Source organism: Hyla sarda, chromosome 4, assembly GCF_029499605.1.
Source record: "Hyla sarda isolate aHylSar1 chromosome 4, aHylSar1.hap1, whole genome shotgun sequence".
NCBI lineage: Eukaryota > Metazoa > Chordata > Amphibia > Anura > Hylidae > Hyla > Hyla sarda.
Window position 1 is genome coordinate 406,300,808 of NC_079192.1, and position 27,536 is coordinate 406,328,343.

Genomic DNA, 27,536 nt, shown 5'->3' on the forward strand with positions numbered 1-27,536 from the left:
CTGATAGTCCACAAGCATGGCGCGGTTCACCTGCAGCTGTTACGGGGTTTTACACGCAAAACAAAACACAGAAGAATCAGATTTCACAAGGTTCACATAAAACACTTCCACCAGATACAAAGACGACAAGCAAGTTATACAGGAAGCCGCTGTATATACAGAATAGTATACGAGACAATGGACCCAGCACAGTATGAGAGGGACACTCTGATAAGATACATATGAGATAGATAGATATGAGATAGATAGATAGATATGAGATAGATAGATATGAGATAGATAGATATGAGATAGATAGATAGATATGAGATAGATAGATATGAGATAGATAGATAGATATGAGATAGATAGATAGATATGAGATAGATAGATAGATATGAGATAGATAGATATGAGATAGATAGATAGATATGAGATAGATAGATAGATATGAGATAGATAGATAGATATGAGATAGATAGATATGAGATAGATAAATAGATATGAGATAGCTAGATATGAGATAGATAGATATGAGATAGATATGAGATAGATAGATATGAGATAGATAGATATGAATGAGATAGATATGAGATAGATAGATACGAGATAGATAGATACCAAAGCAGAAGGAGAGCAGCACATCCCCAATGAAAAGTGCACGGGTGCCGTCAGCATAGAGCCCAGGTTCAGGGATCCATAAAATAGTAGCAAATAGGCAGCAGCAACTCCATAAAGTGCAAAAAAAGTGGATTTTATTCACACAACGTGAGGCGACGTTTCGGTTTGCTCACCAAACCATTTTCGGCTTGAAAATGGTTTGGTGAGCAAACCGAAACGTCGTCTGACGTTGTGTGAATAAAATCCACTTTTTTTTGCACTTTATGGAGTTGCTGCTGCCTATTTGCTACTAGATAGATAGATATGAGATAGATAGATATGAGAGATAGATAGATAGATATTAGATAGATAGCTATAGATATGAGATAGATATGAGATAGATATGAGATAGATATGAGATAGATACGAGATAGGTAGATAGATAGATTTGAGATAGATAGATATGAGATAGATATATCTATCTATCTATCTCATATCTATCTATCTCATATCTATCTCTTATCTATCTATCGCATATTTATCTCGTATCTATCTATCGCATATCTATCTCGTATCTATCTATCTCATATCTATCTATCTCATATCTGAGATAGATAGATATGAGATAGATAGATACAAGATAGATAGATACAAGATAGATAGATAGATAGATAGATACGAGATAGATAGATACGAGATAGATAGATACGAGATAGATAGATATGAGATAGATAGATACGAGATAGATATGAGATAGATAGATATGAGATAGATAGATATGAGAGATAGATAGATAGATATTAGATAGATAGCGATAGATATGAGATAGATATGAGATAGATATGAGATAGATATGAGATAGATACGAGATAGGTAGATAGATAGATTTGAGATAGATAGATATGAGATAGATATATCTATCTATCTATCTCATATCTATCTATCTCATATCTATCTCTTATCTATCTATCGCATATTTATCTCGTATCTATCTATCGCATATCTATCTCGTATCTATCTATCTCATATCTATCTCGTATCTATCTATCTCATATCTATCTATCTCATATCTGAGATAGATAGATATGAGATAGATAGATACAAGATAGATAGATACAAGATAGATAGATAGATAGATAGATACGAGATAGATAGATACGAGATAGATAGATACGAGATAGATAGATATGAGATAGATAGATACGAGATAGATATGAGATAGATAGATATGAGATAGATAGATATGAGATAGATAGATATGAGATAGATAGATATGAGATAGATAGATATGAGATAGATACAAGATAGATAGATACGAGATAGATATGAGATAGATGGATATAAGAGAGATAGAAGATAGATATACAGATAGGAGAAAGATAGATAGGAGATAGATAGATAGATAGATAGATAGATAGATAGATAGATAGATAGATAGATAGATATGAGATAAATAGAACATAGATAGATATGAGATAGAAGATAGATATGAGATAGATCGATAGATATGAGATAGATAGATATGAGATAGATAGATAGATAGATATGAGATAGATAGATAGATAGATAGATAGACCATTAGGTGTCTATTTTTTGTAAACACACACAGGATACATAATCACTGGCAATTGGTTATAGTAAATATGGCAAATGAGTGAAGCTGCATTAGAAGACACGGTCTATAGTTGGCGCTGTTCCTTTAACTGGACCTTTTTTTTTTTTTTAATCTCCCAGAGCAGAATCACCTACACACATATCATCTAAGTTCTTCATTGAGAATAGACGGGTCCTAACCCAGCAATGACTGACAGCCTGTCTCCTACCGCAGCAGCTGGGATCAGAGACAACTCTGATCCCAACCATAAAGTCAGCAGCATCAGTGACCTGCAACCAGGATTACAGAGAGCAAGGGGCCCAACAGGGACTTTATAAAAGTTATTAGGTTATGTGTCGCCAGCAAAAAACGAGCCCTAATACCACTACATTGATGGAAACATGCTTGAGCAAAATAGTCCTGGTTGTTAAGGAGTTAAGGAAAAATCTGCTTTGCAAGGAACTATGAACTGCAAGCTACCAGGGAATGCTGGGAGTAAAGTAAAGTGTGAATTTTATGGCAAGTCAGGTTGGAATTTGACCTTATTTAAGATATAAAAGCTCAGCTCTACTGCAGCGACAAACTCAACTCTGCTGCACCTGTAGCTATTGTGACAGTTCTACCAGTCTGTCATATACTCCAGGGGGGAGATTTATCAAAACTGTGCAGAGGAAGAGTGGTACAGTTGCCCATAGCAACCAATCAGATCGCTTCTTTCATTTTCCACAGGCCTCTTTAGAGGCCTGTGGAAAATGAAAGAAGCGATCTGATTGGTTGCTATGGGCAACTGCACCACTCTTCCTCTGCACAGGTTTTGACAAATCTCCCCCCCCATGTATCCATTCCCTTACCACTTGCTATAATTGTAGTCTAGAGCTATAGTGGATTCCACATTGATCTATTATAGTACCTTCACTGATACATTGTAACAAACTATCAGTGCCCGCAGAGAGATAAATGCTGCTGTTGTTTTTTTTAAAGAACTTCCTCTGTAGTATACAGCCCCTAAAAAGTACTGGAAGGATTAAAGGGGTTATCCAGGAAAAAACTTTTATATATATATATATATATATATATATATATATATATATATATCTCAACTGGCTCCAGAAAGTTAAACAGATTTGTAAATTACTTCTATTAAAAAAAATTCTTAATCCTTTCAGTACTCATGAGCTGCTGAAGTTGAGTTGTTATTTTCTGTCTAAGTGCTCTCTGATGACACCTGTCTCGGGAACTGTCCAGTTTAGAAGCAAATCCCCATAGCAAACCTCTTCTACTCTGTGCAGTTCCCGAGACAAGCAGAGATGTCAGCAGAGAGCACTGTTGTCCAGACAGAAGAGAACAACTCAACTTCAGCAGCTGATAATTATTGGAAGGATTAAGATTTTTTAATAGAATTAATTTACAAATCTGTTTACATTTCTGGAGCCAGTTGATTATATATATATATATATATATATATATATATATATATATATACACACACATACACATACACATATATATATATATATATATATATATATATATATATATATATATATATATATATATATAAAGGTTTTTCATGCAATACCCCTTTAACCCACCTGTGAACAACTGTAACAAACCCTCAGCTACAAGAAGCATTAGGTCTGTACATGATTTCAGCCCCTTGGACGTAAAACCAAAAAAAGTGTTCAATTCACTGACAGCAAGTAGTGATGAGCGGCAGGGGCCATATTCGAATTAGCGATATTTTGCGAATATATGGACAAATTATTCGTCCTATGTTCGCGAAAAATTCGCATATTCGCTATGTTAGTTCTCTTTTTTTTTTTTCCAATGCGAAAATTCGTTATGAAATTTGCATACTGCGAATGCGCGATTATATCTTTCACCTAAAAGAAGGGAAGGATCAGTGTCCAGCCTGGAAGTGCTGATATTCACATAAATATTGACAAATTCACATAAAAAATATATATATATATTTGTCATTACGAATATATATAATCACTATTCTCTAAATATTTGCGAAATCGCCAAGTGCCGAAGTTCGCTGTAAAAATTCGCATTTCGAATAGTCGCGCTCAACACTAACAGCAAGCAGAAATCTTCAAAATAGTGAAAAATGGAAACGGTTTTCCGTAGCAACCAATCAGATCGCTTCTATCATTTTTCAAAATTAAAGAAGCAATCTTGGCATGCTGGGAACTGTAGTTTTGCAACAGCTGGAGGCACGCTGGTTGGGAAACGCTGCTTTAATCTGAAACCACAGAAAGACAATCAGCTCTGCTACATAACGTCAGTCTCGGCTACATCGCACACCAGTGTTTACCAACCAGGGTGCCCCCAGCTGTTGCAAAACTACAACTTCCAGCATGCCCGGACAGCCTTTGGCTGTCCGGGCATGCTGGAAGTTGTAGTTTTGCAACAGCTGGAGGCACGCTGATTGGAAAATGCTGCTTTTATCTGAAACCACAGAAACACAATCAGCTCTGCTATATAACATCCGTCAGTCTTGGCTACATCGCACACCAGTGTTTACCAACCAGGGTGCCTCCAGCTGTTGCAAAACTACAACTCCCAGCATGCCTGGACAGCCAAAGGCTGTCCGGGCATGCTGGTAGTTGTAGTTTTGCAACAGCTGGAGGCACGCTGATTGGGAAATGCTGCTTTAATCTGAAACCACAGAAACACAATCAGCTCTGCTACATAACATCCGTCAGTCTTGGCTACATCGCACACCAGTGTTTACCAACCAGGGTGCCTCCAGCTGTTGCAAAACTACAACTCCCAGCATGCCTGGACAGCCAAAGGCTGTCCGGGCATGCTGGTAGTTGTAGTTTTGCAACAGCTGGAGGCACCCCTGTTTGGGAAACACTTACCTATACTATATACTACTGTATAGTCCAACATGCTGGGAGTTGTAGTTTTGCAACAGCTGGAGGCACCCCTGTTTGGGAAACACTTACCTATACTATATACTACTGTATAGTCCAACATGCTGGGAGTTGTAGTTTTTGTTTGGGGCAGCTGCTGAGCCACAGGTTGTATCAGTGCATGCTGGGAGTTGTAGTTTTGCAACAGCTGGAGGAACCCTGGTTGGGAAAACACTGTCGCGCACAGAAGCGCACACTCACCTGCCGTCACCTTGCCACGGGTCGTATACATTGCGGCGCAGCGTCTCTTGAAAGTTTGGAGAAGTCGGAAATGGGAACTAAATAATTGGTGGGATCCGGTGAAATGCCGCCTGTTTGTCGTTTTTTTGGGTTCAATGTTGGGTTTCTGCTGCGTCCTTCTGACCGGAGCCTTTTACATTCTGCTGTATTCTCCAAACACAATGCACGCTCCTCCCTGCTGGGGAGAGACTCCACTTCCTCCTCAGAACAACTCTCACTGCACAATGACACTTCACACAAGCCAAGATGTCTATGACTGCTCCAGAGACAGCTTCAAAAGAGACTGTCACCTATCAGAGAGAGACATACATGCACGCTCACATCTATATACATGTACGCTCACAACCACCTAAAAGATCAGTGGACCTGAGTGTTACTAAAAGTAACATCACTATGGACATTGGGGGAGATTTATGGGAACCTGTCCAGAGGAAAAGTTGCTGAGTTGCCCGTAGCAACCAATCAGATCGCTGCTTTCATTTTTCAGAGGCCTTTTCAAAAATGAAAGCAGTGATCTGATTGGTTGCTATGGGCAACTCAGCAACTTTTCCTCTGGATGGGTTTTCATAAATCTCTCCCATTATACCTGTACGGTAACATCACTATGGACATTATACCTGTACTGTGACATCACTATGGACATTATACCTGTACTGTGACATCACTATGGACATTATACCTGTACTGTGACATCACTATGGACATTATACCTGTACGGTAACATCACTATAGACATTATATCTGTACGGTAACATCACTATGGACATTATACCTGTACTGTGACATCACTATGGACATTATACCTGTACTGTGACATCACTATGGACATTATACCTGTACGGTAACATCACTATAGACATTATATCTGTACGGTAACATCACTATGGACATTATACCTGTACTGTGACATCACTATGGACATTATACCTGTACGGTAACATCACTATAGACATTATATCTGTACGGTAACATCACTATGGACATTATACCTGTACTGTGACATCACTATGGACATTATACCTGTACTGTGACATCACTATGGACATTATACCTGTACTGTGACATCACTATAGACATTATACCTGTACGGTGACATCACTATGGACATTATACCTGTACTGTGACATCACTATGGACATTATACCTGTACTGTGACATCACTATGGACATTATACCTGTACTGTGACATCACTATAGACATTATACCTGTACGGTGACATCACTATGGACATTATACCTGTACTGTGACATCACTATGGACATTATACCTGTACTGTGACATCACTATGGACATTATACCTGTACTGTGACATCACTATAGACATTATACCTGTACGGTGACATCACTATGGACATTATACCTGTACGGTAACATCACTATGGACATTATACCTGTACGGTAACAGCACTATGGACATTATACCTGTACGGTAACAGCACTATGGACATTATACCTGTACGGTAACAGCACTATGGACATTATACCTGTACGGTAACAGCACTATGGACATTATACCTGTACGGTAACAGCACTATGGACATTATACCTGTACTGTGACATCACTATGGACATTATACCTGTACGGTAACATCACTATAGACATTATACCTGTACGGTAACATCACTATGGACATTATACCTGTACTGTGACATCACTATGGACATTATACCTGTACTGTGACATCACTATGGACATTATACCTGTACTGTGACATCACTATAGACATTATACCTGTACGGTGACATCACTATGGACATTATACCTGTACTGTGACATCACTATAGACATTATACCTGTACGGTGACATCACTATGGACATTATACCTGTACGGAAACATCACTATGGACATTATACCTGTACGGTAACAGCACTATGGACATTATACCTGTACGGTAACAGCACTATGGACATTATACCTGTACTGTGACATCACTATAGACATTATACCTGTACTGTGACATCACTATGGACATTATACCTGTACGGTAACATCACTATGGACATTATACCTGTACTGTGACATCACTATGGACATTATACCTGTACGGTAACATCACTATGGACATTATACCTGTACGGTGACATCACTATGGACATTATACCTGTACTGTGACATCACTATGGACATTATACCTGTACGGTAACAACACTATGGACATTATACCTGTACTGTGACATCACTATGGACATTATACCTGTACTGTGACATCACTATGGACATTATACCTGTACGGTGACATCACTATGGACATTATACCTGTACGGTGACATCACTATGGACATTATACCTGTACTGTGACATCACTATAGACATTATACCTGTACTGTGACATCACTATGGACATTATACCTGTACTGTGACATCACTATGGACATTATACCTGTACTGTGACATCACTATGGACATTATACCTGTACTGTGACATCACTATGGACATTATACCTGTACTGTGACATCACTATGGACATTATACCTGTACGGTAACATCACTATGGACATTATACCTGTACGGTAACATCACTATGGACATTATACCTGTACGGTAACATCACTATGGACATTATACCTGTACTGTGACATCACTATGGACGTATATCATCATGCACCTATTGACGTATATCATCATGCACCTATAGACGTATATCATCATGCACCTATAGACGTATATCATCATGCACCTATAGACGTATATCATCATCATGCACCTATAGACGTATATCATCATCATGCACCTATAGACGTATATCATCATGCACCTATAGACGTATATCATCATGCACCTATAGACGTATATCATCATGCACCTATAGACGTATATCATCATGCACCTATAGACGTATATCATCATGCACCTATAGACGTATATCATCATCATGCACCTATAGACGTATATCATCATCATATACCTATAGACGTATATCATCATCATATACCTATAGACGTATATCATCATGCACCTATAGACGTATATCATCATCATGCACCCATTGACGTATATCATCATCATGCACCTATAGACGTATATCATCATGCACCTATAGACGTATATCATCATGCACCTATAGACGTATATCATCATGCACCTATAGACGTATATCATCATGCACCTATAGACGTATATCATCATGCACCTATAGACGTATATCATCATCATGCACCTATAGACGTATATCATCATCATGCACCTATTGACGTATATCATCATGTACCTATAGACGTATATCATCATGCACATATAGACGTATATCATCATGCACCTATAGACGTATATCATCATGCCACTATAGACATATATCATCATCGTGCACCTATAGACGTATATCATCATCATGCACCTATAGACGTATATCATCATCATCATGCACCTATAGACATATATCATCATCATGCACCTATAGACGTATATCATCATCATGCACCTATAGACGTATATCACCATGCACCTATAGACGTATATCATCATGTACCTATAGACTTATATTATCATGCACCTATAGACGTATATCATTATGTACCTATAGACGTATATCATTATCATGCACCTATAGACGTATATCATCATCATGCACCTATTGACGTATATCATCATCATGCACCTATTGACGTATATCACCATGCACCTATCGACGTATATTATCATGCACCTATAGACGTATATCATCATGCACCTATAGACGTATATCATTATGTACCTATAGACGTATATCATTATCATGCACCTATAGACGTATATCATCATCATGCACCTATAGACGTATATCACCATGCACCTATAGACGTATATCATCATGTACCTATAGACTTATATTATCATGCACCTATAGACGTATATCATTATGTACCTATAGACGTAAATCATTATCATGCACCTATAGACGTATATCATCATCATGCACCTATTGACGTATATCATCATCATGCACCTATTGACGTATATCACCATGCACCTATCGACGTATATTATCATGCACCTATAGACGTATATCATCATGCACCTATAGACGTATATCATTATGTACCTATAGACGTATATCATTATCATGCACCTATAGACGTATATCATCATCATGCACCTATAGACGTATATTATCATGCACCAAAAGACTTATATCATCATGCACCTATAGACGTATATCATCATCATGTACCTATAGACCTATATCATCACGTACCTATAGACGAATTTAAGGGGGGTTTCCTTTCAAACATAGTAATGTCCTATCATAAACACTAAGAGGGACTGTACATCATGACCAGGAAAAGTCCCGGAAGTTCCAGTAGTTTCACTTGCTGTAAATAGGACTTAAAAATCACCTGGTGACAGTCGGGAAGTGACAATGACGCTGCAACCTTGGAATGTCACATGACATAAGGACGGAGTCGAGGAATGTGGCCCCACAACACCTGATCTGTATCAGGGACTATGAAAGGCTGCACAGCGTCATGTAGTACCTAGAACAGTGTTTCCCAAGCAGGTGTCTCCACAGGGACAGTTTCAGACTAAATGTGGCCCTGGACAAAATTAAAAGTGGGACCCCAAATATCTTATAAACAACACAGCCATAGTCACAATACTATTATATAAGGCCCAGATAATACCGCCACACCAGGAACACTACCATTACCAACAAACAGCGACTAATACCACTATACTGTATAAACCACTATATCAAGAGTTCCCCATACAGTGACCATATGGTTGTATATACAGCTCAACACAGGTGTGATGCCATATAAATGATTATCGTTACCTGTAGGGACTCGTAGGTGATGTCTTCTCTGCTCGGAGTCATTTACATTCCCTATTCTTTTCCTTCTGGCCCAGACTGCCATGACTATTTCTTCCAGCCACAACTCATCTTTGCAAACATTTTAGGCTCCGAATCTTTCCTGTACCTTCCCTCCCTTTTCACCACCATCGCAAATTTCTCATACATAAAACCCAAAATGGTAATAATGTCCCCAGTGACGTCCCACACAGTATAGAACTACCCCCCTTTTTATGCACAACACAATAGGTATGTAGGAAGATCACTCCATTAGATCGGTTGGTTGTCCCCCATTGAGAAGATTCCCCCATTAAAGGGGTACACTGGTGGAAAACAACATTTTTAAAATTAACTGGTGCGAAAAAGTTAAAACTGATGTGTGAATTACTTCTATTTAAAAATCTTAATCCTTCCAGTACTTATCACTGCTTTATGCTCCAGAGGAAGTTGTGTAGTTCTTTTCAGTCTGACCACAGTGCTCTCTGCTGACCCCTCTGACAATGTCAGGAACTGTCCAGAGCAGGAACAAATCCCCAAACTTTTCCTGCTCTGGACAATTTCTGACATGGACAAAGGTGGCAGCAGAGAGCACTGTGGTCAGACTGAAAAGAACTACACAACTTCCTCTGGAGTTTACAGCAACTGATAAGTACTGGAAGGATTACGATTTTTAAATGGGCTCTGTCGGATACAAAAACTTTTTGTATGTTGTACATCTTGGCAAAACATTAACCTTTCCAATATATTATTTCATCAGAAAATGTTATTTCCTTTTTATAGAAATCAATGCTTTGTCCAAGCTGAAGCACAGGCGTGGACAAAGTCCAGTAAGTGAGGGTGGACTAGCACTCCTCTGTGCTCTCTCCTGCCTGATAGCACTCCTCTGTGCTATCTCCTGTCTGATAGCAATCCCCTGTGCTCTCTCCTGTCTGATAGTACTCCTCTGTGCTCTCTCCTTTCTGATAGCACTCCTCTGTGCTCTCTCCTGTCTGATAGCACTCCCCTGTGCTCTCTCCTGTCTGATAGTACTCCCCTGTGCTCTCTCCTGTCTGATAGTACTCCCCTGTGCTCTCTCCTTTCTGATAGCACTCCTCTGTGCTCTCTCCTGTCTGATAGCACTCCTCTGTGCTCTCTCTTGTCTGATAGTACTCCTCTGTGCTCTCTCCTGTCTGATAGGACTCCTCTGTGCTCTCTCCTGTCTGATAGCACTCCTCTGTGCTCTCTCCTGTCTGATAGCACTCCTCTGTGCTCTCTCCTGTCTGGTAGGACTCCTCTGTGCTCTCTCCTGTCTGGTAGCACTCCTCTGTGCTCTCTCCTGTCTGGTAGCACTCCTCTGTGCTCTCTCCTGTCTGATAGGACTCCTCTGTGCTCTCTCCTGTCTGATAGGACTCCTCTGTGCTCTCTGCTGTCTGATAGGACTCCTCTGTGCTCTCTCCTGTCTGATAGGACTCCTCTGTGCTCTCTCCTGTCTGATAGGACTCCTCTGTGCTCTCTCCTGTCTGATAGGACTCCTCTGTGCTCTCTCCTGTCTGATAGGACTCCTCTGTGCTCTCTCCTGTCTGATAGGACTCCTCTGTGCTCTCTCCTGTCTGATAGCACTCCTCTGTGCTCTCTCCTGTCTGATAGGACTCCTCTGTGCTCTCTCCTGTCTGATAGGACTCCTCTGTGCTCTCTCCTTTCTGATAGGACTCCTCTGTGCTCTCTCCTGTCTGATAGGACTCCTCTGTGCTCTCTCCTGTCTGATAGGACTCCTCTGTGCTCTCTCCTGTCTGATAGGACTCCTCTGTGCTCTCTCCTGTCTGATAGGACTCCTCTGTGCTCTCTCCTGTCTGATAGGACTCCTCTGTGCTCTCTCCTGTCTGATAGGACTCCTCTGTGCTCTCTCCTGTCTGATAGGACTCCTCTGTGCTCTCTCCTGTCTGATAGGACTCCTCTGTGCTCTCTCCTGTCTGATAGCACTCCTCTGTGCTCTCTCCTGTCTGATAGCACTCCTCTGTGCTCTCTCCTGTCTGATAGGACTCCTCTGTGCTCTCTCCTGTCTGATAGGACTCCTCTGTGCTCTCTCCTGTCTGATGAAACCCATCCACACTTTTGTTTTTAGTTTTTACTCTTCTTTTGTATTTTTCTGTGGTTTCGCCCAGTAGCCATTACAAAAAAAAAAAAAAAAAAAAAAAGCTACAAAAACAAAGCTACAAAAAACAAAGCTACAAAAAAACAAACAACTACATCTTGGAAGTGCAAAAAGACCAGGCAGCTTTTTTTTTGTGGCATTTATTCCAGGAAAAAAATGGCAGAAAAAAAAAAAAAAAAGTTTTCAAACCTGCACAATTGTGCACAATGTGCAGTGAAATCTGGTGTACTACTGAGCACAGTTATGTGAGCTCCCCCTAGAGGTAGGTAGATAAAATGTCACATTCTATGGAAAGATTACAGCCTTAAAACGAGTTACCCAGGATTAGAAAAAAAAAAAATACAGCGCCACCCTTGTCACCAGGTTGTGTGTGGTATTACAGCTCTGTTCGATTAAGGTGAATGGAGCCAAGTTGTAATACCACACCCAACTTGGGAGTAAAGGTGGAACTGATTTTGGACGAAATGAACTCTGTTTTTCTATTCCTGGATGACCCCTTATAAGGAAGCGTGATTGATAGCCAAACTATGCTTTAAATAGCCATGGCTTACTCAGCTTTCTACAGCTCTTAAAGGAAACATACGTCTGTATAGTAACACCAGGTTTCCCAACCAGGGTGCTTCCAACTGTTGCAAAACTACAAAACCCAGCATGCCCTGACAGCCAACGGATGAACACATATACACATACACACATATGTTTAGTAGATAAGTTGCACTCACCGATTCCCTCAGTTAGGTTCTATGTTGTAATACCATTTGCCAGTCATCGCCAGGTGCCCATATAACAGAGGAGCAGTATACACTCTACAGCAGCCTGGCACACAGTGAGCGGGCACTGGAATATTTGTGTGGTGTAATTCTAACGTATTGACATTGCTGAGATAGGGAAGGTCAGTAGGTAAGTAAACTGAGAACATTTGCCCTTCCAGTTGGCAGCTGCGGCTCTGGCAAACAGGTAACCTCAACATTAACCCACCACTGCCCAGAGCTAAACTAACAAAGCGCTTTATATCTGTCAAAATTATTTTCAATCCCCCCCAAAATACTATTATTGACCATATAATGGCAGGGCATGCTGGGAGTTGTAGTTTTGCAATAGCTGGAGAACCACAGTTTGAAGACCACTACCATAGAGTGTGACTCTATGGTCCTCCTAGAGGGACACATTAACATTTTGTTCTCCCTTTACCAATCACAACATTGTCCTGTCATCTGCCCCACGTACAACCTCCATTTATCCTGAAGGGGATGTTATAGAGACTTTTCTTCATGCTGTCACCTCTCTTACCAGGGGTCTCCTGTTATAGAGACTTTTCTTCATGCTGTCACCTCTCTTACCAGGGGGCCTCCTGTTATAGAGACTTTTCTTCATGTTATCATCCCTATTACTAGGGGCCTCCTGTTATAGAGACTTTTCTTCATGCTGTCACCTCTCTTACCAGGGGTCTCCTGTTATAGAGACTTTTCTTCATGCTGTCACCTCTCTTACCAGGGGGCCTCCTGTTATAGAGACTTTTCTTCATGTTATCATCCCTATTACTAGGGGCCTCCTGTTATAGAGACTTTTCTTCATGCTATCACCTCTCTTACCAGGGGGCCTCCTGTTATAGAGACTTTTCTTCATGCTATCACCTCTCTTACCAGGGGGCCTCCTGTTATAGAGACTTTTCTTCATGCTATCACCTCTCTTACCAGGGGGCCTCCTGTTATAGAGACTTTTCTTCATGTTATCACCTCTCTTACCAGGGGCCTCCTGTTATAGAGACTTTTCTTCATGTTATCACCTCTCTTACCAGGGGGCCTCCTGTTCTAGAGACTTTTCTTCATGTTATCACCCTTATTACCAGGGGCCTCCTGTTATAGAGACTTTTCTTCATGCTATCACCTCTCTTACCAGGGACCTCCTGTTATTGAGACTTTTCTTCATGTTATCATCCCTATTACCAGGGGTCTCCTGTTATAGAGACTTTTCTTCATGTTATCATCCCTATTACCAGGGGGTCTCCTGTTATAGAGACTTTTCTTCATGTTATCATCCCTATTACCAGGGGTCTCCTGTTATAGAGACTTTTCTTCATGTTATCACCCTTATTACCAGGGGCCTCCTGTTATAGAGACTTTTCTTCATGTTATCACCTCTATTACCAGGGGGCCTCCTGTTATAGAGACTTTTCTTCATGTTATCACCCTTATTACCAGGGGCCTCCTGTTATAGAGACTTTTCTTCATGCTATCACCTCTCTTACCAGGGGCCTCCTGTTATTGAGACTTTTCTTCATGTTATCACCCTTATTACCAGGGGGTCTCCTGTTATAGAGACTTTTCTTCATGCTGTCACCTCTCTTACCAGGGGGCCTCCTGTTATAGAGACTTTTCTTCATGTTATCACCCTTATTACCAGGGGCCTCCTGTTATAGAGACTTTTCTTCATGTTATCATCCCTATTACCAGGGGTCTCCTGTTATAGAGACTTTTCTTCATGCTATCACCTCTCTTACCAGGGGGCCTCCTGTTATAGAGACTTTTCTTCATGTTATCATCCTTATTACCAGGGGGCCTCCTGTTATAGAGACTTTTCTTCATGTTATCATCCCTATTACCAGGGGGTCTCCTGTTCTAGAGACTTTTCTTCATGTTATCACCCTTATTACCAGGGGGCCTCCTGTTATAGAGACTTTTCTTCATGTTATCATCCCTATTACCAGGGGTCTCCTGTTATAGAGACTTTTCTTCATGCTATCACCTCTCTTACCAGGGGGCCTCCTGTTATAGAGACTTTTCTTCATGCTATCACCTCTCTTACCAGGGGGCCTCCTGTTATAGAGACTTTTCTTCATGCTATCACCTCTCTTACCAGGGGCCTCCTGTTATAGAGACTTTTCTTCATGCTATCACCTCTCTTACCAGGGGACCTCCTGTTATAGAGACTTTTCTTCATGTTATCACCTCTCTTACCAGGGGGCCTCCTGTTATAGAGACTTTTCTTCATGCTATCACCTCTCTTACCAGGGGGCCTCCTGTTATAGAGACTTTTCTTCATGCTATCACCTCTCTTACCAGGGGCCTCCTGTTATAGAGACTTTTCTTCATGTTATCATCCTTATTACTAGGGGACCTCCTGTTATAGAGACTTTTCTTCATGTTATCACCCTTATTACCAGGGGGCCTCCTGTTATAGGACATTTCTTCATGTTATCATCCTTATTACCAGGGGGCCTCCTGTTATAGAGACTTTTCTTCATGTTATCATCCCTATTACCAGGGGGTCTCCTGTTCTAGAGACTTTTCTTCATGTTATCACCCTTATTACCAGGGGGCCTCCTGTTATAGAGACTTTTCTTCATGTTATCATCCCTATTACCAGGGGGCCTCCTGTTATAGAGACTTTTCTTCATGTTATCATCCCTATTACCAGGGGGTCTCCTGTTCTAGAGACTTTTCTTCATGTTATCACCCTTATTACCAGGGGGCCTCCTGTTATAGAGACTTTTCTTCATGTTATCATCCCTATTACCAGGGGGTCTCCTGTTCTAGAGACTTTTCTTCATGTTATCACCCTTATTACCAGGGGGCCTCCTGTTATAGAGACTTTTCTTCATGTTATCATCCCTATTACCAGGGGTCTCCTGTTATAGAGACTTTTCTTCATGTTATCATCCCTATTACCAGGGGGCCTCCTGTTCTAGAGACTTTTCTTCATGTTATCATCCTTATTACCAGGGGGCCTCCTGTTATAGAGACTTTTCTTCATGTTATCATCCCTATTACCAAGGGACCTCCTGTTATAGAGACTTTTCTTCATGTTATCATCCTTATTACTAGGGGACCTCCTGTTATAGAGACTTTTCTTCATGTTATCACCCTTATTACCAGGGGGCCTCCTGTTCTAGAGACTTTTCTTCATGTTACCCTTATTACTAGAGGGCCTCCTGTTATAGAGACTTTTCTTCATGTTATCACCCTTATTACCAGGGGGCCTCCTGTCATAGGGACTTTTCCCTTATGATCACTCTTAGGCACACTTCACATGGCCGAAAATGTGCAGAAAATGTGCGGAAATGCACTGCCGTCTGTCAGGATTCGGCAGGCTGGAGGTGGATCCTCTGCGTCAGAGAGGGATTGGTGTGGACCCTGTCGGTGGACCAGATCTAAGTTGCTACTGGTTTTCACCAGAGCCCGCCGCAAAGCGGGATGGACTTGCAGCGGCGGTAGCAACCAGGTCGTATCCACCGGCAACGGCTCAACCTCTCTGACTGCTGAGATATGCGCGGTACAAGGGAGTAGACAAGAGCAAGGTCGGACGTAGCAGAAGGTCAGGGCAGGCAGCAAGGATTGTAGTCAGGGGCAACCGCAGGAGGTCTGGAACACAGGCTAGGAACACACAAGGAAACGCTTTCACTGGCACAATGGCAACAAGATCCGGCAAGGAAGTGCAGGGGAAGTGAGGTTATATAGGGAAGTGCACAGGTGAAGACACTAATTAAAACCCATGCGCCAATCAGTGGCGCACCAGCCCTTTAAATCGCAAAGACCCGGCGCGCGCGCACCCTAGGGAGTGGGGCCGCGTACGCCAGGGCAGCACAGACGGGGAGCGAGTCTGGTAAGCGGGTCGGGATGCGCACCGCGAGCGCATCGCATCCCGGCTAGGGACATTATCGCAGTGCACTCGGTCAGCAGGTCTGACCGGGGCGCTGCGAACAGGAAAACGCTGTGAGCGCTCCGGGGAGGAGCGGGGACCCGGAGCGCTCGGCGTAACACCGTCTATGAAACTGCACATTTCTGAGCAGTTCTAGTGCACACTGGAACATTCATATGTGCAAAATGTCCGGCCGGACATTTTGCACATATGAATGTTCCAGCGTGCACTAGGACCGCTCAGAAATGTGCAGTTTCATAGATGGCAGTGCATTTCCGAAAGGAATCTGCATAAAGAATAGACATGTTTATTCTTTCTGCATATGATGGAATTTGAAAATTCTGCTGTGTGCACAGTGCAGCATAATCAGACTCTGCTGCAGTGAAACTTCAGAGCAGATTATTCCCACGGAATTCCGTTTGGAAATGTCACAGTGTGAACATAACCCTACAGGGTGCTTCCATATGAATATATATTTTATATACCTACATTTTATGTGCCTTTATGTGACATTCAGAGGGTACATTTACTTTGCAATAAGTAAGGAGGTGATAAAAGTTTTTGTACCCCCCCCCCTTTCACCTTGTTGGGGTCACGGGATACTATACAACGAAGAGAAAACAAGAATAGATTGTGAGTAATAGGATGGGGTGATAACATGAAGAGGAGTATCTGTATCAGCTCTATCAGGATCAATGGAGGTTACTTTGGGTGCTGATGACAGGAAAATGTTGTGATGTTGGAAATGGGGGGATAACATGAGTTTTCTGGACCCCCACCCCCACACACACACCTTGGGGAAGGGGGGTGTAACTGGATGCTGTAGAGGGGTAGAGACAACAAGAATAGGGTGTGAGTAATTAGAGGGGTGATAATGTGATAGCCTGGGTGCTTGTTAACCCTTGCTATTCGTGACACCAGGGTGAGGGCTCCTCAGTAATGCTTGTCCTACTGCCACCCTTCCCAAGAGCGATAGGGAGGTAGATAATAATAGAATGTCCACAACCGGAGATTTTTCTGAAACAGGTATAACTTTTGTTTTCTGCAAGCTTCATAAACGGAGCAGTCTCTATACATACAACTACTTTCCTTGGAGATTGACAAAGGTTGGGACTTTAGCAATTTAGAGTCTTTAAGTATTAGGCGCTGTTCCACTGGATTTAGGGGTTTACTTGCGGTCCAGTAGTCATGCTAGCTTTAGTGGGGGTAGTTTAGAACTCACGGTTTTAGTTCAGCTGAGGCCGGTAGGTTTTTCAGGCCTAGCGTGTCTTTGCAAGTTGCGCAGATCCGTCCTGCTAGTTCGGCATCCACGAGAGCAGCAACCCAAGAGAGCGATAATTGGACGCAGCTGCCTTATATGGGCAGGGGCTGGACTAATGCCAATTGGTCCATACTAATGTTAATCACCATTACAAATATTTGTGGGTAACACGTGACCCAAGGACCTCCAAAGGTCCTGCGACACTAAACAAAGTAAGTACTTTACCTTATCTTAGATATACATTATTATTAAATATATACATGTATTAACATTAGAGAATTAGACTTGAGGAGAGGCGACTAGGGGCTGTCCCATCTGAGGAACCCTACCTGAGCGTAGTTACTCTGACTTTGGGGACCTCTACACTAGGTACGGTATGCAATACGGTACCGGGAGACCACAATAACATGAAGAAAAGTCCCTGTATCATCTCCCTCAGGATCGGTGAAGGCTATTCGGTGGCTGATGAGATGTCAGGGGGTAGTAACATGAAGTTACTGAAATCCCCCCTACCCACACCTTGGGGGAAAGGGGTCACTGGATGCTGTACAGGGGAGAGATTACAACAGTAGGGTGTGAGTGGTAATAGGGGTGATGACATGAAGAAAAGTCCCTGTTTTAGCCCTTTCCTTTCAGGAGGTTGTATGAAGGGTTGATGTCAGAAAAAGGGAGTGACGGTAAGGGGGAGATAACATGAAGAAAGTTCCTTGGTCACCCCCCCCCCCTCCCCCTCCTTGCTACCTTGGGAGTCACTGGATGCTGTACATGGGGAGAGACAAGACAATGACAAGAACAGAGTGCGAATAATAAGAGGGGTGATAACATGCAGAAAGGTCCCTGTGGGGACTTTTCTTGATTAGGATCAATGCATGTTGTAGGGGGTGGAGGTTTGCAGCTCTCTTGTCTGGTTCCTAAAAAAAAAAAGTCGATACGTATGTCCTAACAGAGCAATCTCTTTAACCTCTCTTTACCCAGGTGTTTACCCCACACCTTATTTCTGTAGCATCTTATTAAGGGGGTATTGTCCACGTCTTCATTACAATTTACAGTCGGCATCCTGTATACAAAGCTTGTAATTCCTAGAATACCTCTCTATAGCATATCATACATTCCTTATCTTATAGCTGTAAGGTAAATTACCTCAGCTGCCGAATCTACCTGCTATGGAAAAACCTGCAATTTACTTCCATCAACTGAGCAAAACAATAAAAGAAAAAACAATAAAAAACGAATTTACAAAGTTTTACATTAAAGGGGTACTCCAGTGGAAAACAATTTTTTTTTTTTTTTTAAATCAACTGGTGGCAGAAAGTTAAACAGATTTGTAAATTACTTCTATTAAAAAATCTTAATCCTTCCAGTACCTATCAGCTGCTGTATACTCCACAGGAAGTTCTTTTCTTTTAGAATTTCTTTCCAGTCTGACCACAGTGCTCTCTGCTGATACGCAGTATGTAGGATGTAACAGAAACTCTTTGTTACGGATCACATGGATATACACAGGAATAGCCAACGCATTTCGGATCAAACTGGACCCTTAATCAAGGGTGATGCCATGATTAAGGGCCCAGTTTGATCCGAAACACGTTGGCTGTTGTTCCTGTGTATATCCATGTGATCCGTAATGAAGAGTTCCTGTTTCATTCTACCTACTGCGCTGGACATCTCTTCTTGTTGTGCTACTCTATTGGGCCTGGAAGCGCTGCCGTCCAGTCCGTGCGCAGGCGATTGGATTAAGTAGTGGAGAGCTGTCGGCACCTTTCCTTCTCTGTCCATGACAGGAACTGTCCAGAGCAGGAGCAAATCTCCACAGCAAACCTATTCTGCTCTGGACAGTTCCTGACACGGACAGAGGTGTCAGCAGAGAGCACTGTGCTCAGACTGAAAGTAACTTCCTCTGTAGTATACAACAGCTGATAAGTACTGAAAGTATTAAGATTTTTAAATAGAAGGAATTTACAAATCTGTTTAACTTTCTGGCACCAGTTAATATAAAAAAAAATTCAATCCACCAGAGTACCTCTTAAAAAAGAAAATAGTCTCTGACATCAATGGAGGCGTTCGGTGGCGGGCACTGGGTTAATTTTAATTCTCCAGTCATGTAGAATTGGGATTTATAGGCAGAGGTGACAGAATATCGAACAGTCCCTATATGTCCCCCTGTGGTCACTCGCGGTAGTACAGGTGGATAGATGGCAGCAACAGGCTATTAAAAGGCACTGTATATGTCCACTGAAGGCAGTGCGGGGGGTGAAAGGACAGTAACCTGCTGTGATAGGTGATAGGGGTGATAACATGAAGAAAAGACCCTGTATATCCCCCCTGGGGCCACTCAAGGTAGTAAAAGGGGAGAGGGGACAATAATAGGCTGTGATAAGTAAGATGGGTGATAACATGAAGAAAAGACAAAGGTAAAAAATCTCATGTATATCCCTTTAGGGTGACTAGAGGTAGTACAGCGAGAGATGGCGGTAATATTTATATATGGCCAGAGGTCATTCCCAATTGTTTCCATCCTTTAAAATGGTTCCCTATGTTTTTAAATAGGTTTGTTCCCTGTCCCGATCCTGCACCGTTACTCCTGCTCACCCCTGAAAGAAATGATTATGGACGACAGATCACAAGAGCGTCACAGCCAATCACAATTGATTACAAAGATGTCAGTAGGTTATTGTTACATTGCTAGTGCAGTGTAGGACAGCACTCAGAGGTAAGTCATCTTTTAGAACAGTCGGTATATGGCAGTGTATTTTTATTCTGTCCTCTTCACCTGGGGAAAATATGACATTTCTGCTCTTGGTCTTGTAAGGGGCTTTCCTCTTCTCTAGAGAAGGTCCCAAGCAGGTACCCTAATAGGGCACATTACAAGCGCGTTATCATCATGTAACATGCTATACAAGTGTCAAGGGGGTGGGGCCACACAAATATATGCGATCTTGCGGGAGAATCAGGGGTGGAGTTAAGGCCTGCAAATGAGGAATCCAATTATAGCGACATTATGTGTTGTTGCTTCCCTAGAACCCCAAGATTATATCTCCCTAGATAAAGTATACCGCCATACACTCCACATCACATATGGCTGCATCATAATATAAAGGTCACCGCCCTGTATTAAATCCATTTCCTCACCCTTTATCTTTTATATTATTAATGTGGGGTTAATAATTGTCCGGAGACCATGACAGACAGGTCTCACTTCTCCTTTCTCAGCTGAAAGTGTTTATTCCTATTCAAAAGAAGAAACATTGAACCACGTACAGAAGTTCCGTACAGATATATAAGACTTAACTAAAAGGTCAGAAGACAGAACTGCAGAACTGGTTTCTAGTTGTAACCAATCAGCACTTAATGGGTACTTTTATTTGTATGTGTATATATATATATATATATATATATATATATATATATATACATACATAGGAGTCAGTATTATAGTAGTGATATTCTTGTATATAGGAGGCAGTATTATAGTAGTTATATTCTTGTATATAGGAGCAGTATTATAGTAGTTATATTCTTGTATATAGGAGGTAGTATTATAGTAGCTATATTCTTGTATATAGGAGCAGTATTATAGTAATTATATTCTTGTATATAGGGGGGCAGTATTATAGTAGTTTTATTCTTGTATATAGGAGGCAGTATTATAGTAGTTATATTCTTGTATATAGGAGAAGTATTATAGTAGTTATATTCTTGTATATAGGAGGCAGTATTATAGTAGTTATATTCTTGTATATAGGAGGCAGTATTATAGTAGTTATATTCTTGTATATAGGAGCAGTATTATAGTAGTTATATTCTTGTATATAGGAGGCAGTATTATAGTAGTTATATTCTTGTATATAGGAGCAGTATTATAGTAGTTATATTCTTGTATATAGGAGGCAGTATTATAGTAGTTATATTCTTGTATATAGGAGGCAGTATTATTGTAGTTATATTCTTGTATATAGGAGGCAGTATTATAGTAGTTATATTCTTGTATATAGGAGCAGTATTATAGTAGTCATATTCTTGTATATAGGAGCAGTATTATAGTAGTTATATTCTTGTATATAGGAGCAGTATTATAGTAGTTATATTCTTGTATATAGAAGCAGTATTATAGTAGTTATATTCTTGTATATTGGAGCAGTATTATAGTAGTTATATTCTTATATATAGGAGCAGTATTATAGTAGTTATATTCTTGTATATAGGAGGCAGTATTATAGTAGTTATATTCTTGTATATAGGAGGCAGTATTATAGTAGCTATATTCTTGTATATAGGAGGCAGTATTATAGTAGTTATATTCTTGTATATAGGAGCAGTATTATAGTAGTTATATTCTTGTATATAGGAGAGCAGTATTATAGTAGATATATTCTTGTATATTGGAGCAGTATTATAGTAGTTATATTCTTGTATATAGGAGCAGTATTATAGTAGTTATATTCTTGTATATAGGAGACAGTATTATAGTATTTATATTGTTGTACATAGGGACCATATTGAAATAGCTATATTTTTGACAAGATATTCTAAGATGTGATGGCCAGAAGGATTAAGGATAAGTAAATAATATCGCATCATCATTATCTACAGTACTGGACATTGTATCTTGGATCTGTAAATAGTTGTAAAAATATAAGATAATAAATATATATATATATATCACAATAATACACCCAATAAAACGGCCATACTGTAACAAATCACTCACATTGAGTTTCCATGTGGAAGATTTCAATTGCCAAGGAGAAAACGAAATAAGGTTCCAGATTAAACCACCTTCTACCTCACACAAAGGGCCATTGTTGTCCGCAGCACGGGGTCCCGGTATGAACCTTCTCTCCTTTATATCCATCATGTAACAGATTTTGGGGTCTGCTGTAAATGGTCTTTAGACATTCTGTAGAGCCGACCTGTCTGCAGCCATTACTCACCCCTCAGTGCATCTCTACAAAGACGCTTCTGCACCCATTATGATCTACAAATACCATCTTCTTCATCAATGACAGAGTTAGGCCAATCCTACCCCTAAGCTCAGTCTGACCTTCATATAAGTTCTGTAGATTCTCTAGAAAGGAGTTTATTGTATACAAACATTTCTACAAGAAGATACAAAATAACTAAATGTCATAAAGGACATTTCTAGATGGGCAAATACAATTTCAATCAATTATGAAGACAATTTGCCACTGTATTATAGTAGTTATATTCTTGTATATAGGAGCAGTATTATAGTAGTTATATTCTTGTATATAGGAGCAGTATTATAGTAGTTATATTCTTGTATATAGGAGCAGTATTATAGTAGTTATATTCTTGTATATAGGTGCAGTATTATAGTAGATATATTCTTGTATATAGGAGCAGTATTATAGTAGTTATATTCTTGTATATAGGAGTAGTATTATAGTAGTTATATTCTTGTATATAGGTGCAGTATTATAGTAGTTATATTCTTGTATATAGGAGCAGTATTATAGTAGTCACATTCTTGTATATAGGAGCAGTATTATAGTAGTTATATTCTTGTATATAGGAGGCAGTATTACAGTAGTTATATTCTTGTATATAGGAGCAGTATTATAGTAGTTATATTCTTGTATATAGGAGGCAGTATTATAGTAGTTATATTCTTGTACATAGGAGCAATATTATAGTAGTTATATTCTTGTATATAGAATGCAGTATTATAGTAGTTATATTCTTGTATATAGGAGCAGTATTATAGTAGTTATATTCTTGTATATAGGAGTAGTATTCTAGTAGTTATATTCTTGTATATAGGAGACAGTATTATAGTAGTTATATTCTTGTACATAGGAGACAGTATTATAGTAGTTATATTCTTGTATATAGGAGGCAGTATTATAGTAGTTATATTCTTGTATATAGGAGATAATATTATAGTAGTTATATTCTTGTATATAGGGGGCAGTATTATAGTAGTTATATTCTTGTATATAGGAGGCAGTATTATAGGAGTTATATTCTTGTATATAGGAGCAGTATTATAGTAGTTATATTCTTGTATATAGCAGCAGTATTCTAGTAGTTATATTCTTGTATATAGGAGGCAGTATTATAAAAGTTATATTCTTGTATATAGGAGCAGTATTCTAGTAGTTATATTCTTGTATATTGGAGTAGTATTCTAGTAGTTATATTCTTGTATATAAGAGACAGTATTATAGTAGTTATATTCTTGTATATAGGAGTAGTATTATTGTAGTTATATTCTTGTATATAGGAGCAGTATTATAGTAGTTATATTCTTGTATATAGGAGTAGTATTATAGTAGTTATATTCTTGTATATAGGGGCAGTATTATAGTAGTTCTATTCTTCTATATAGCATCAGTATTATAGTAGTTATATTCTTGTATATAGGAGCAGTATTATCGTAGTTATATTCTTGTATATAGGAGGCAGTATTACAGTAGTTATATTCTTGTATATAGGAGGCAGTATTATAGTAGTTATATTCTTGTATATAGGAGCAGTATTATAGTAGTTATATTCTTGTATATAGGAGCAGTATTATAGTAGTTATATTGTTGTATATAGGAGCAGTATTATAGTAGTTATATTCTTGTATATAGGAGTAGTATTATAGTAATTATATTCTTGTATATAGGAGCAGTATTATAGTAGCTATATTCTTGTATATAGGAGCAGTATTATAGTAGTTATATTCTTGTACATAGAGAGTAGTATTATAGTAGTTATATTCTTGTACATAGGGAGCAGTATTATAGTAGTTATATTCTTGTACATAGAGAGTAGTATTATAGTAGTTGTATGTTTGGCCTGTTTTTTTTAGTGAGAAAAATGCAGTATTTATCATTCTGCACAGCGCACATTAGAAGATTGAAGTCAGGAAAAAAAATACTTATTTCAGAGCACATGACATCCATGTTATTATTAGGATTAATACTTTGCCTCATGAGGTAATTGCTTTATGTCCTGTCAGCATGAACTGTTATAAAAGGACATTAGGAAAACTTCCCCCTGTCAGCAACAGTCTGGACACTCAAAACACACAAGAGCCAACCAGTGACATGGCATCTTTCACCAAACAGAGCCATAATCTTTAGAGAATCGTGAGGTTTAGGGCACAAGATGCCCCTGATTAGGGGTAAACACAATTGAATGATTCTTTCTTGCTTAAAAAGTCTATAAGAAACTTTTTTGCTCCCTTCCGTAAACTTACAAAATACTATAGAAGAGATATTCTAGACTTCCTGCAAACACTGCTGTCAGCTGCCACTAGGGGGAAGCATGCTGCACATGTATAAATGGGCACTGTCAGATCCAAAAACTTTTTAAATGTTGTTAATGATGAATTTTAAAGACCTTTTGTAATATGGTTATTTTTTATTTTTTTTTAAATAGTTAAATAAAGGAAACGGCTCCTGAAAATCCCACAACTAGGGGTCCCCATACCTACTGGGACACTAACTAGTCCTGCAGCAGCATCAGCTTGTCCATTAGTCATGGACATGTGATGACTAATGGACAGGGGTGCATGAGAAGACACACCAATCACCTCCCACCACAACAAGGGAGGGACACACCCCCTTCCACCACACACCAATCACCTCCCACCATCACAAGGGAGGGACACACCCCCTTCCACTACACACCAATCACCTCCCACCACCACAAGGGAGGGCCATACCCCCTCATACCACACACCAATCACCTCCCACCACCACAAGGGAGGGACACTCCCCCTTCCCCTGAGAAAATTTCTAATACTGTGAGCTATTAAAAATAGGTATTTTCCCAAAAACCCAACCCAAACTAAAGTTTACATAGAAAATGTGGTAGATTTGAGCTGAGGAAAACCCTACAGATCAGCGCATGTGTTTAAAAAAAATAATAAAAAAATAAGCAAAATGTAGGGAAAAGTGCAAAATGTAGGGGAACCTTAGTAAATACCGTGGAAAAAAAATTGCAAGGAATTTAAACCCACAAAGAAAACTACACAACACTCTTGGTAAATCAGGGCCCATGTGTGTATGTGTGTAAGTTCCAGCATCACTTCCAAACCACTAAAGATATTAAAGGGGTACCCCGGCCCTAAGGCATCTTATCCCCTAACCAAAGGATAGGGGATAAGATGTCTGATCACGGAGTGCCACCGCTGGGACCCCGCAATCTCTCATGCAGCACCCACCTGTCTCAGCTGCACGCAGCGCTGGAGGCTCCGTGTCTGAAGCCTCACGACCACAGGGACGGAGTATCGTGATGTCACGACTCCCCCCACTTGTGGACCCAGGAAGCCGCCTATGGGAGGGGGCGTGACGTCACAATACTCCGTCCCCGTGGTCGTGAGGCTTCAGACACGGAGCCTCCAGCGCTGCGTGCAGCTGAGACAGGTGGGTGCTGCATGAGAGATTGTGGGGTCCCCTGTGGTAGGACCCCCGCGATCAGACATCTTATCCCCTATCCGTTGGAGGCATAAAAATGAGATGTACATGGTCAGGATTAGGTACTGAGCACCATAATAATTATATTTTACGGTGGGATCTGACAGGTACGTTTTAAAGAAGCGCTCCAGAATTTTCTTTTTGCCCATATCATGCACGCTCACCATCACTAGTCCTAGTCCCCATCTGTTTTATTCCAGCTGCATCCAGACATTTCATTACTGTAACTGGGCCATCTGATCACCAGTCTGACCCACAGAAAATCACAGTGTTTAATATGTTAGAGCAAGTGTTTAGTCCTGGGTCAGCTGACTTCCTGTAAACTACAGAATGACATTATCACCTATCAGATCTTTCCTAGCAGATCCCAGACTCCCCCCCCCCCCCAGCTCTCTCTGTATACTGCTGCTATCGTGCTAGAAAAATCATTTCTGTTCTGACACAGAAACCAAGTTGGCTGAAAGCTCATGCCTGCAACATGAGCTAAAACAGGTAAGCACAAGGCATACACAAGAACCTCTACATTATTCTCTAATAGTCTATGCTGTTCTATAAAAGAAAAAAGATCCTGGAGTGTTTCTTCAAGTGTCGCTTCTTTTGACTTTCATGTATATATGACACTTTATATGCGGGACACTATACTGAAAATATTTTAGGGACACTCTGGTTATGAGGGGACACTTAGGCCATAATGAAAGTGTCTCCATTAGTTTTGTGTGGCCTATAATTTCAGTCAGGCTTCACAGAGAGAACAATGTTTACTGCAATTAAAGGGGTACTCCGCCCCTAGACATCTTATCCCCTATCCAAAAGGATAGGGGATAAGATGTCAGATCGCCAGGGTCCCGCTGCTTGGGACCCCCGGGATCTAGGCTGCGACACCGCGCTATCATTACTGCACAGAGCAGACTCGCTTCGTGCGTAATGACGGGCAATACAGGGGCCGGAGCATCGTTACGTCACGGCC

General features: G+C 40.4%; 1 protein-coding gene across 3 annotated transcripts in view; it reads right to left on the bottom strand.

Annotated features, from left to right (window-relative positions):
* FGD4 (FYVE, RhoGEF and PH domain containing 4) overlaps nucleotides 1-27,536 on the bottom strand; it is a 166,472-nt gene that overhangs the window by 86,635 nt on the left and 52,301 nt on the right. Inside the window, exon 1 of one of the 3 annotated variants that reach the window (XM_056517523.1) lies at nucleotides 5,299-5,684. The exons of the other annotated variants lie outside the window; for them this stretch is intronic. Coding sequence (XP_056373498.1) covers nucleotides 5,299-5,329 — 31 coding nt within the window. The 5' untranslated portion in view covers nucleotides 5,330-5,684. Of the gene's footprint in view, nucleotides 1-5,298; nucleotides 5,685-27,536 lie in introns of those variants that run through there. 3 annotated transcript variants of the gene reach the window in all.